We start from the raw sequence: 12,155 nt of genomic DNA, 5'->3' as shown, positions 1-12,155 counted from the left end.
AGATTCAGGAGTCCAAGTGGGAGTGAGAGAACCTGAGAACTGTCAAAACAGAATAATTAAATATGCAATAGTTTGGTTCCTGTCTGACAAAGAGAAAGGAAACGGGAATAGTACCTTAGACATTTTTTTGCCATACCTGCATGATGTGAGAGAGTAGGCAGCCCCCCTTTGCCATTGCAGGGCTTCTTATTTACACCCTCCTAACCCCCCCTCCCTCCCCCTCCCTGAGGGATGTGTCACTGAGTAGTCTGAAGGAACTAACTTTTCAGATGGTGACAGTCACTATTTCAATAGCAATAGGCTCTGTAACATAGTAGTGCCTTACATCTGATCTCATGTTGTGACCTCTGCAACTATAGACAGTGTAAGACAGGTCTACTGGGTATATTCATAGGCATTTTTATTCTCTGCACCCCATCCCCCACCCCCATTTGGAAGACAAAGATAGTAGAATAGATTTCTCAGCAAACTTGCTAAGGATAAATTCAACTCCTGCATCCTGATCATTGATAACAATGTTGAACAGGACAGGCCCTAGAACTGAGCCCTGAGGAACACTGTTAATGACTGCCCACCAGCCAGATGTAGCCCCCATTCACTATGACCCTTTGAGGTCATAGTGAATGGTCATCTACTGATGAGCCAGTTCATTATCCAGTGTAGACTGAACCTCTTCAACACACATTTGGACAATTTGTCCAGAAGGATTGTCCTGGTTTCAGTTAGAACAGAATTAATTTTCTTCCTAGTAGCTGGTGGAATGCTGTGTTTTGGCTTAGGATGAGAAGAGTGCTGATAACACCCCGATGTTTTAATTGTTGCAGAGCAGTGCTTATACCAAGCCAAGGACACCTCAGACTTTTGCTCTGTCCTGCCAACAGGCAGGCTGGGGGTGCAGTAAGAGCTGGGAGGGGACAGACCCAGGACAGGTGACCCGAACTAGCCAAAGGGGTATTCCATACCATCTGACGTCATGCTAAACAATATATAGGGGTGGCTAGCCGGGGGGAGGGGGCCGGACTGCTCAGGGTTAAGCTGGGCATCGGTCAGCGGGTGGTGAGCAATTGCATTGTGCATCACTTGTTTGTACATATTATTATTAGTAGTACTATTATCATCATTGTATTATTATTATTATATTATTATTATTATTATTATTATTATTATTATTATTATTTTCCTGTCTTATTAAACTGTCTTTATCTCAACTCACGGGCTTCACTTTCCATTTCTCTCCCCCGTCCCAGAGAGGGAGGGGGGAGGGTGAGCGAACGGCTGCGTGGTGTTTAGCTGCCAGCCGGGTTAAACCACGACAAGGATCCTGTGAGGGATGGTATTTAAGGCCTTACTAAAACCCAGAAATATTATATCCATTGTCTTCCCTTCACTCCACTCACAAAGAAAGTGACCTTATCATACAAGGAGATCAAGTTATTAAGGCAGGACTTTCCTTTCATAAATCCACGTTGACTATGCCTGGTAATTGCTTTGTTCATTAACTGCCTTTCTGTATACCCCATTAGAATCTTCTCAATTTATCTGCTAGGTACTGAGGTTGGACTGACACGTCTGTAGTTTTCTAGGTCTTCTCTCATGCTCTTTTTGAAAATGGGTGTAACATTGACTATCTTCCAGTCAGAAGGAACCACCCCAACACTAGTCAACACTATTCAGCACCCTTAATGGGAAGAGAAGGTCTCTGGATCTCATCCCACCTCCAAAACATGTTCTGTTGATAATCCAACTCTGGATACAGACATTGTGGCTAAATCAGAGAGCCAGCCATTGATGCTCAGTTGTCCCTGTAGTCAAAAAGAAACATAGAATCACAGCATCATAGAATGGTTTGGGTTAGAAGGGACCATAAAGATCATCTAATTCCAACCCCCTGCAACAGGCAGAGACACATTCCACTAGACCAGGTTGCTCAAAGTCCCGTACAATCACAGAATCACAGAATTGTCTAGGTTGGAAGAGACCTCCAAGATCAACTAGTCCAAACCTCTGACCTAACACTAACAAGTCCTCCACTAAACCATATCACTAGCCTCTACATCTAAATGTCTTTTAAAGACCTCCAGGGATGGTGACTCCACCACTTCCCGGGGCAGCCCATTCCAATGCCTAACAACCCTTTCGGTAAAGAAGTTCTTCCTAATATCCAGCCTAAAACACCCCTGGCACAACTTTAGCCCATTACCCCTCATCCTGTTGCCAGGCACATGGGAGAATAGACTGACCCCTACCTCACTACCTCCTTTAATGTACATATAAAGAGCAATAAGGTCACCCCTGACACTCCTTTTCTCCAGGCTGAACAAACCCAGCTCCCTCATCTGCTCCTCATAGGACTTGTTCTCCAGACCTCCCACCAACTTTGTCACCCTTCCCTGGACTCACTCCATGTCCTTCTTGTAGCAAGGGGTCCAAAACTGAACACAGTACTGGAGGTGCAGCCTCACCAGAACCGAGTACAGGGAGACAATCACTTCCCTAGACCTGCTGGCTACACTGCTTCTTATACAAGCCAGGATGCTGTTGGCCTTCTTGGCCACCTGAGCACACTGCTGGCTCATATTCAGCCAACTGTGAAACAATACTCCCAGGTCCTTCTCTGCCAGGCAGCTTTCCAACTACTCATCTCCCAGTCTGTAGCTCTGCTTGGGGTTATTGCGCCCCAAGTGCAGGACCTGGCACTTGGCCTTATTGAACTTCATGCAGTTGACCTCAGCCCATCAGTCCAGCCTATCCAGATTGATCAATCTGCCCTTTGGTTGTATCTGTGCCCTATGGTGTGACTATTTAACACAAGTGCTAAGGGGAGGAAGACTGCGCAACCTGATTCCTTTTTATATTGGCAAAGATCTAAATCCTGGAAAATTAGAGACCAAAAGACAGTGGTCACGCAATCCTATAAACAGTGATCCCAAACAAGAACTCTTTGAGCTCTCCAGGGTCTGCAGCGGGCTGCACCCTTGATCTCCCCCTGAGCTGGGCTGCTTGTCAGGGGATGTACATCTCACGGCTAACTGAGGAACAAGCTCATCTACCAACAAAGGAGTAGTGTGAGTAATTCACACTAGCAGGTATTTTGGAAGCACGTGACTTCCATTCCCCTTACCCCTGGTCTCAGGTGAACCTTGTCATTCATGAGTCTTTAAATAAATTGTTGTTTCTATTGTAGCAATTTTCTTTAGATCATTCTGTTAATTGACTAATAGATACTGATTAAGTGCTGTTAAAATCATATAATTTTGTTATCTGCTATAAAGATATAGAATAAATCCTTACTTGCTGCTGCATTAGAGTTGCATAAATTTAATTCTGCAATACTCATGTATGGTGGCAAATGCCCTTTGGGAATGGTTACAGCAATGGAAGTAGAGTAACTGTCAGTGCTAAGGCAAACCCATCTGGGCTGCCACATTGTGGCAAGATATTGCTGCCCAGGTAGAAAAGCTGGTTGTAGAAGTATGCCTTCTAAATGCTAATATACCCAAGAGTAGTGCCACTGAAGAACACCAAAACAACCAGCAGGTGAATCAGGCTGCTAAGATTGAAGAAGCTCAGGTGGATCTGGACTGGCAATTTAAGGGGAAGTTATTTATAGCTCAGTGGGTCCATGACACCTGAGAATATCAAGGAAGAGATGCAACATATAAATGGACTTGTGATCAAGAGGTGGACTTGATCTTGGACACTATTGTACAGGTGATCCATGAATGAAAAACATGTGCAAGAAGGACATGGAGGTGCTCAAGAGAGTCCAGAGAAGGGCAACGAATAGGTGAGGGGTCTGGAGGACAAGTCTTACGAGGAGCAGATGAGGGAGCTGGGTTTGTTCAGCCTGGAGAAAAGGAGGCTCAGGGGTGACCTTATCGCACTCTATAGGTACCTTAAAGGAGGCTGTAGCGAGGTGGGGGTTGGTCTGTTCTCCCATATGCCTGGTGACAGGACGAGGGATAATGGGCTAAAGTTGTGCCAGGGGTGTTTTAGGCTGGATATTAGGAAGAACTTCTTTACCGAAAGGGTTGTTAGGCATTGGAATGGGCTGCCCCGGGAAGTGGTGGAGTCACCATCCCTGGAGGTCTTTAAAAGACATTTAGATGTAGAGGCTAGTGATATGGTTTAGTGGAGGACTTGTTAGTGTTAGGTCAGAGGTTTGGACTAGTTGATCTTGGAGGTCTCTTCCAACCTAAATGATTCTGTGTGATTCTTTTCTTTCCTTTCTGTTCCATTCTTTTTTTTTTTTTGTTCTTTTTTTTTTTTTCTTCTTTAATTAAACTTCCCACATCTCAACCCATGCCTTCTTTCACACTTCTTTTCGATTTTCTCCCCCATTCCACTGAGGGGGTGGAGGAGTGAGTGAATGGCTACACGGCATTTAGCTGTCTGCTGGGATAAAACACAACAATTGGACAGTTACTCATGGAGCCTGTGGCAGAAGTCCATGCTCTGGCTGAGGCTTGGGCTTTTCATGCCTTTTATCCTCCTAAACCAGGGCAACTGCAGGGTGTGAGGACACTCATTGGATGACTTGATGTGGAATCCTGTTAGTTTTATACTACCAAAGGAGAAAATATTCTGTAAATATTATGTTTTCACCAGACATAGTTGCCGTTGTTGGGAGAAGTAATGAAACTGCTCAGGAAATAAAGCTGTGGTGGCTTTACCTTGCTACTCATCTGAAATCCACCACAACTGCTCTCTCACTCCCCTTCCTTACAAGAAGAGGGGAAGAAGATAGTATGCTGGAAAGGAAAACAAACAAACAAACAAACAAAAAACACACAACAAAAACAACAACTCAGGAATTGAGATAAGGATAATTTCCTTAAAGGGAAAAGGAAGAGGGGAAAAGCAAACAAACAGAATCATAGAATATAGAATAGAATCATAGAATATCCTGAGTTGGAAGGGACCCTTAAGGATCATCAAGTCCAACTCTTGACACCGCACAGGTCTACCCAAAAGTTCAGACCATGTGCCTAAGTTCACAGTCCAATCTCTTCTTAAATTCAGACAGGCTCGGTGCAGTAACCACTTCCCTGGGGAGCAAAGAAAACAAGCAAAAGCCATGTGGAAGTACAAAGAGGAAAGAAATGATTCTCTACTTCCCATCAATAAGCTGTACTTGACAATGTTCCTGAAGTCAGGCCTCAGTACATGTAGCCGTTGTTTGGAAGGACAGACATTTTCATAATGAGGACCCCTCCTCATCCCTCCTTCCCCTTTCCCATCTTTCATTGCAGAGTGTGACATCATATGGTCATTTGTTTGGTTGGTTTATGTCAGCTGCCCTGGGGATGTCCCCTGCTCACCTCTTGCCCACTTCCAGCCTGCTGGCTCTTGGGGGAGGTGGGGGTTGGAGCAAGTCCTGATGCTGTGCCAGTATTGCTTGGCAATAGTCACAACACTGGTGTGACACCAATGCTGTTCTAGCTACAAGTGCAGAGCACAACACTATAAGGGCTGCTGCAGGGAAAGTTAACTCCATTCCATCCAGACCCAGTACAAAAGCTCAGCTCCATCAAGCTTTCTGTATTTTCATCTTTTTTTCCTGGGCTGGCCCTGATAAATAGCTTTCTTTTCAGCCTTCAGATGATGCACTGTCAGCCAGTCCCAGGTAGGTGTTCTTGCTACTTCAGGTTGTTGGACAGAGTTACATTTGATTGTTGGCCCTGCGTTTGATTAACTGAATTGATGTCTAGATTCTACACACATTTTTGTCCAATTCATCTTTGCCATATAGAAAGTTTGGGTGGTCAGTGCCTACAAACATTTTTAGGTGCCTGAATGAATGATACTCTTAAATATTAAATATTGTTGTTTTTATCTTCAAACTGAATCACCTAATTTTTCAATGGCTACAGTAAAGCAAATTAGTTACAGCCATCCATGTTTGTGTACACATTCACTTCAGTTGTATGCATCTGGAAAACACTGAAGATAAGGTTGTCAAATTTTCATCTCTGGGAGTTTGTGTCTGCTAGGAATCAGACTGCAAAGCCTAGGTAAGCTGGAGTTTTGTTTTGTTTTGAATAACAGCTAAAGTTCAAAGTTACCATAAACAAGTTCTTTTAGAGATAAAAATTCTTAGCTTAACTGAAATATTTCAACACATAGATTTCTTGAATCAATTCAAGGCTGTTTGTTTGGTCCATTAAACATACTTATATGCCTTCACGCAGACCCCCAGGACGTGCAATTTTGTATTGAGTTTACATGGCAAAAGTTAATTAGCAGGGACGCTGCAGTGGTGGCCTCTGTCAGAAGAGTCCAGAATTCCCCCATGATAGTTAAAAGCCAGCTCCAGACAGCTCCAAAAGGGGCCCACCACTGGCCAGAGCTGAGCCAATGAGTGACATTGGTTGCACCTCTGAGAGCATTTTAAGAAACATAAAAAACCCCACTGTGCAATAGCAGCTAGAGGAGAGAGAAGTGAGAACCCACCATGCAGACACTAAGAGCAGTGAAAAAGGAGGAGAAGGTGATTGGACACTGGAGCAGAAGTTCCCCTGTGGCCTGTGGAGAGGCCCATGGTAGAGCAGGTTATCTCCCTGCAGCCCATGGTGTGCCACAGCAAAGCAGAGTATTCTGGAGATAATTATTGGAGATAATTAGAGATAATAAGCTTCTACACCCTCCATTACTTTAATTGGTAAAAGACTTTACTAGCTCAGACCTTTTTGCTGCAAGGGAAGCTTTCCCATAAAAGAAGGGGAAAAAAATAGACAAAGAGAAAGAGAAGAAAAACAACCAACCAACCAAAAAAAAAAAATAAAAAAAAAATCACGGACTCCTTTAAAGGACAACCCTTCAGATAGTTCAGAAAAACTCTATCTGATACCTCTGCTTGTTGCAAGAGTTTAATGGCCAAATGCATACTTGGGAATCCTGAATTGGTAAGCAAGTCTTAATGTTTTCTTGTAGTAACAGATGACACAAGAAATCACAGATCCATTCTGGTGTAAGTTATTGATCTGAATGCTTCAAAAACAATTTATTCTTTGTTATGCCATGTACTTCATGTAAACTGACAGTTGTATGATATGGGAAAATAGCTGTAAATTAAGAGTAATAGCAAAATGTATTAAGTCTTTTCATCAGATTTTCCCTCTTAATTGAAAGTGCAAGAGTTTGAAACTGCTGAATGCTAGAACTCCTTGTCTCCAGTTCTTTTGTCATCCCTTAATCAAAGGACCATACTTATTCAGGTAGGTAATGAAAGAAAATAGCTAAAGAGTATGTTTCTGTTCTCAGTAAATAAGTACATCTCTTGTGTTGACATCTTTCTTTCTTAGCTTTCCACAAACTTGCTTGTATTAATGAGCTGTAAAATCTACAAGCAAGTAGATTGGGATGAGGTATGTTTGTGTGTTAATTATATGTTCGTTTCCCTTAAAAGCAGTAAGAACAAACCTTATTTTAAATCCTCTATTTTAAATCATCTACAGTTCTACTATAAACAATGGCATCTACTTAAAGGTTAATCAAGGGTCACCGAAATCTCTAGAAATAGGCATTTCTAGAGTGCAAATACATTATATATTTTAGCATGTTACATCTGAAGACTCTGTTATACTCTAGGTTATGAATGCTCAATTAATGCCTATTGTCCAGGTATCCATTGATGGAATATCTGAAAAGGAATCTAGAGCACAACAGTTAACAGAAACATGTAATGTCTACTTTAAGTTATTGAAATTAAAACATCCACTAGATAGATGTCTAGAGCTAAGATGAAGATATCAAAGTGGAAGAGAGAATTACTCTTCTCTTTCTAAGATGTGTTTCAGTTAGATGAATTGTGGGCTGAAGGAGCCAGTCTTGCCACTCACTGAAAATCTCATTTGACTTGCTTAAACATAAACTACTAAAATCTGTAATATTTTGAAAATTATCTGTTCAATTTATATTATTTTTCTTAAACATTTTTGTCTACATACTCTCTGAGCTTTTGTGGTGCTGTTTTCAGCAGTGTGAATGTTAGTCTTTTTTTTTTCTTTCTGTTTTCTTTTTTTTTTTTTCTTCTCTATACTACAAGAAAACAGATAACTTTAAGAAGGTCTTCTGGTGCTTTTTCGTTCATTTTTGGTTTGTTTTGCTTTTTCCAGTGTTGCTATTAAAAGCGAGATAACAAATCAAGGGAAACAATGATGGGTGGACCTCTCACTTCATTCTGGTCATAAATTTTGGTTCTACTTAGTGAAAAACAGTTTCCATGGGAAACAGTTTACTAAGTGACCTAATTCTTCACACAGTCTTCCTTTTGTGGAACTCTTAACATTTTTCTATTTCTTCTGCTTTGACATCTGCAGGGATAGCTGTGTGCACCCAATATGTTATGAAGAACCAAACCACTATCGATGAGTTCATTCTTCTGGGATTTTCCTATGGGATGCAGATCCAGACCTTACTTTATCTGGTCTTTCTTGTCACCTACATGGTGACAATCACTGAGAATGCAATCATTATCTTTGTGGTGAAAAGGAACCATCATCTACAGAAGCCCATGTATTATTTCTTGGGAAACTTGTCCTTCCTGGAGATTTGGTATGTGTCAGTAACATTGCCCAAGCTTTTGTTTGGGTTCTGGTCACAGAACAAGACCATCTCATTCTCCAGCTGCATGACCCAGTTATACTTCTTTATCTCCCTCATGTGCACTGAATGCGTCCTCCTGGCTGTAATGGCCTATGACCGCTACTTGGCTGTCTGTCATCCCCTGCGCTACCCAGCCATCATGACCCACAAGTTGTGCTTTCAGCTGTCAATTCTTTCATGGACAGGAGGCTTTTCTATTTCCTTGGTCAAGGTATCTTTTATTTCACGCCTCACATTCTGTGGCCCACAAGTCATAAACCACTTCTTTTGTGACATTTCTCCAGTCTTGAACCTTTCGTGCACTGACATGTCCCTTGCAGAAACAGTGGACTTTGCACTGGCTTTGGTGATCCTTCTGGTACCTCTCCTGATCATTATTTTCTCCTATTGCTGCATCTTGTCAACCATCTTGAGTATGCCTTCAACCCAGGGAAGGAGAAAAGCTTTTTCCACTTGCACATCCCATTTCACTGTTGTCATCATCTTCTTTTCAGCCACTCTCTTTATGTATGCCAGGCCCAGAAGGATCCATCCATTCAACCTCAACAAGATAGTGTCCATCTTTTATGCTGTATTCACTCCAGCGCTAAACCCTCTAATCTACTGTCTCAGGAACAAGGAAGTGAAAGAGGTTCTGAGAAAGATCATAGTCACAAGCTGCTCTGCACATTGCTAAGTGCCTAGGATGAGGATACTGATGAGCAAGGACACTACTGAGAAGCTTCCCTCTTGAAATGCATATGAGTAGACCTCTACTACTTACTCCTTCATGGTTGCTTCAGTCATCAATGACTTGTTGCACTGAAGTCTGGTAAGGAAGAACTTGTATCATTTTTCTATGTGGAAATATCTCCTTCCTATTTGTGAGGATGCTTATATGACTAAACTCACCTGGCTGTAAATTATTCTGCTACAATAATAATGTAATAATTCCTACCACGTTCTCGGTAATAGAAAAAATTCTTTTAGAAAACCTAATAATAAGATCTATTGTTTTCAAAACCATGTAGGAAGATGGATATCAATGAAAATCAGTTAGCCAAATCCCTATGGACAGAGATACAGAGAGCTAAGTACATGTCAAAGAAATTGTCTGATTTTCTTATACTATCACAATCTTGCTGTATACAGGAAATGTCACTCTTGCTGTATGTATACTATTTGTGTTAGCCATACCTTCACATGACTTCATGTTTGGCTTATAGTAATCCTGACTGAAAGGCAATTGTACATGGACGAGTTAGTAATCCTAATTAATGTAATTTTTAACCTGAGCTGGCATAAGTTTGTGCCATGCTGCACATACAGCTCAGTGTTCAGGCCTGTATTGTGATGTGTGCATCCATTGGCAACAGGGTAAACTTTGCCATTTGATTTTTAACAGTAGAGCCTTCAGTATTTGTGATCATGCCACTTGTATCCTTGCCTTTATCTAAAAGTGCAGCAAGAACTTCACATGTGAACATGTGTTCTGTTTGGTTGAAACAGTAGAAGAAAACAATTCTATCCAAGAAAATACTATACTGGTTCAACTGGCCAAAAAGATAACATTTTGGCAGAAGGGGTATGCACAGCATGCTATAACCTGATTTGAGGTCTGTTTGATGCTATACAATTCAGGATTGCCAGCACCTGAAAAAGGATGTAAGATTATTAGGAAGAAATGCTTCACTGTAAGGGTAGTGAGGCACTGGAACAGATTTCCCGGAGAAGTTGTGGATGCCCCATCCATGGAGGTATTCAAGGCCACGTTGGATGGGGCCTTGGCCAACCCGATCTAGTGGGTGGCATCCCTGCCCATGACAGGTGGGTTGGAACTAGATGACCTTTATGATCCCTTACAACCCACAACCCAAGCCATTCTATGGTTATTAGTACCCTTTTCTTTTCTTTATACTGGTAGCACCTATAAATTACATTTTGAGCAATACTTTACAAAATCTGAGTTCCTTTCTTACTGGTTTCATAATAAGCCATCAACTCCTGCTGCAAAACACAGGGCTTGAGGCAATTCCATTCTTACCACTGCTAGGAAGGCCATTTAACTCATAAGGGCCAGAACTAGCATGAGACCCAGGGTACAGTCATAGATTTAGGTCTTCAGTGTCACTGAGAATAATACGCACACAAAAAAGTAAAAATGGCAGGTGTTCCAAGCATCTGAAGTGACTTGATTATCTATGCTATCCATTTCTTTACAGTGCTAGCTCCAATAAATGACATTTGAAGGAATATGTTATAGACTGAGTGCTTTTTTCGTGAGGATCATAAGGACCCAGCACTTTCTGGTATAAAACACCTAGTATGGAGAGCTTTATACTAGGAATGATGCATCTTGCTAATGCTTTCTTTTTGATAGATGTTCCTTTAGAAAGCCAGGACCAATTTGCCTTTACCTGGCAATAAAAGCTATATACATTTCATGTTCTGCCTCAGGGATGTACACGGTCCCTCTGTTAGCCACCAAATGATAGCAGCTGACTAGCAGTATGGTCAGGTACCATCACCATTTATCATTATATTGATGATCTACTGATTATGGCAGAGTCAAAACAAAAAATCGAAGTAGCTATCAAATCACTGAAACCACACCTACAAGACCAAGGCTGGGCAATTAGTCCAAAGAAAATACAAGACCCTAGTACTACTGTGCAATTTCTAGAAACAGTCTGGTATGGACAGACTAAAGAAATACCAGAAAAGATACAGCAAACAGTCCAGCAATTCCCTGTACCAACCACAGTGAAACAACTGCAGACTTTCCTGGGACTTTTAGGGTATTGGAGAACCTTTATTCCACATCTGGCAGTATTAATGCACCCTCTGCAAAAAATGACTAGAAAAAAAAAGCTGTTTGGCAATGGACCAAACAACAACAAGAAGACTATGATGCCTACAAAAATGCTCTGAGCACATACAATTATATACTCCAAGGCAGTGATACACTTTTTAATTAGAAATAACAATTCTAAATGATATAGTTTCATGGGGATTATGGCAAATGACTGGGCTGAAAAGTCAGAAAGAACCTATAGTATTTGGGTCCAAAGATCTGCCATGCATATGTTTCTCTGTCATACCCTGATGGAGAAACAAATCTTAGAGGTAGTTTGGGTAGTGAAAGAAACTGAAAGAATTGCAGACCAAGACAATGTAACTGTACATCCACCCTTTACTATTCATAGGTGGGTTACAGGTAATTGTTTTAGGGCCCACACAGGGATAGGCCGGGCAGCCACACATTTACAGCAATGATTCCTGCCAGGAAAACCACATGTAATCACTCCAGAAACCACGCTTGTAGGAAGTGTATCCTTTAACTGTGGGCCCGCACTATGGGAAGCTCCATGCCCCATACCTCCCACCCCACGTACCTCCCCAAATCTCTTGTGGGTGAAGCACACCCTTACAATGAGTTAACAGAAGAGCACAAAAAAGATGCCTGGTTCACCGATGGGAGTGCAACATACACTTCAGCTGGATGAAGACAATGGAGAGCAGTTGCATATGTTCCAGTTTCAGGGATTATATTGCAGCAAACAGGTGTA

General features: G+C 41.7%; 1 protein-coding gene across 1 annotated transcript; it reads left to right on the top strand.

Annotated features, from left to right (window-relative positions):
• Positions 1-8,347: 8,347 nt before the first annotated feature.
• LOC309887354 (olfactory receptor 6B1-like) lies at positions 8,348-9,283 on the top strand (the record flags this gene model as incomplete). Its single annotated transcript, XM_082778977.1, has 1 exon — positions 8,348-9,283. The coding sequence occupies one exon, from the start codon at positions 8,348-8,350 to the stop codon at positions 9,281-9,283; it is 936 nt and encodes a 311-aa protein (XP_082635103.1).
• Between the last annotated feature and the right edge of the window lie 2,872 nt (positions 9,284-12,155).

This window comes from Aythya marila (genome assembly GCF_965140915.1).
Source record: "Aythya marila genome assembly, chromosome: 25".
In the NCBI taxonomy this organism is placed as follows: domain Eukaryota; kingdom Metazoa; phylum Chordata; class Aves; order Anseriformes; family Anatidae; genus Aythya; species Aythya marila.
This window is presented reverse-complemented; position numbering and strand designations above follow the sequence as displayed.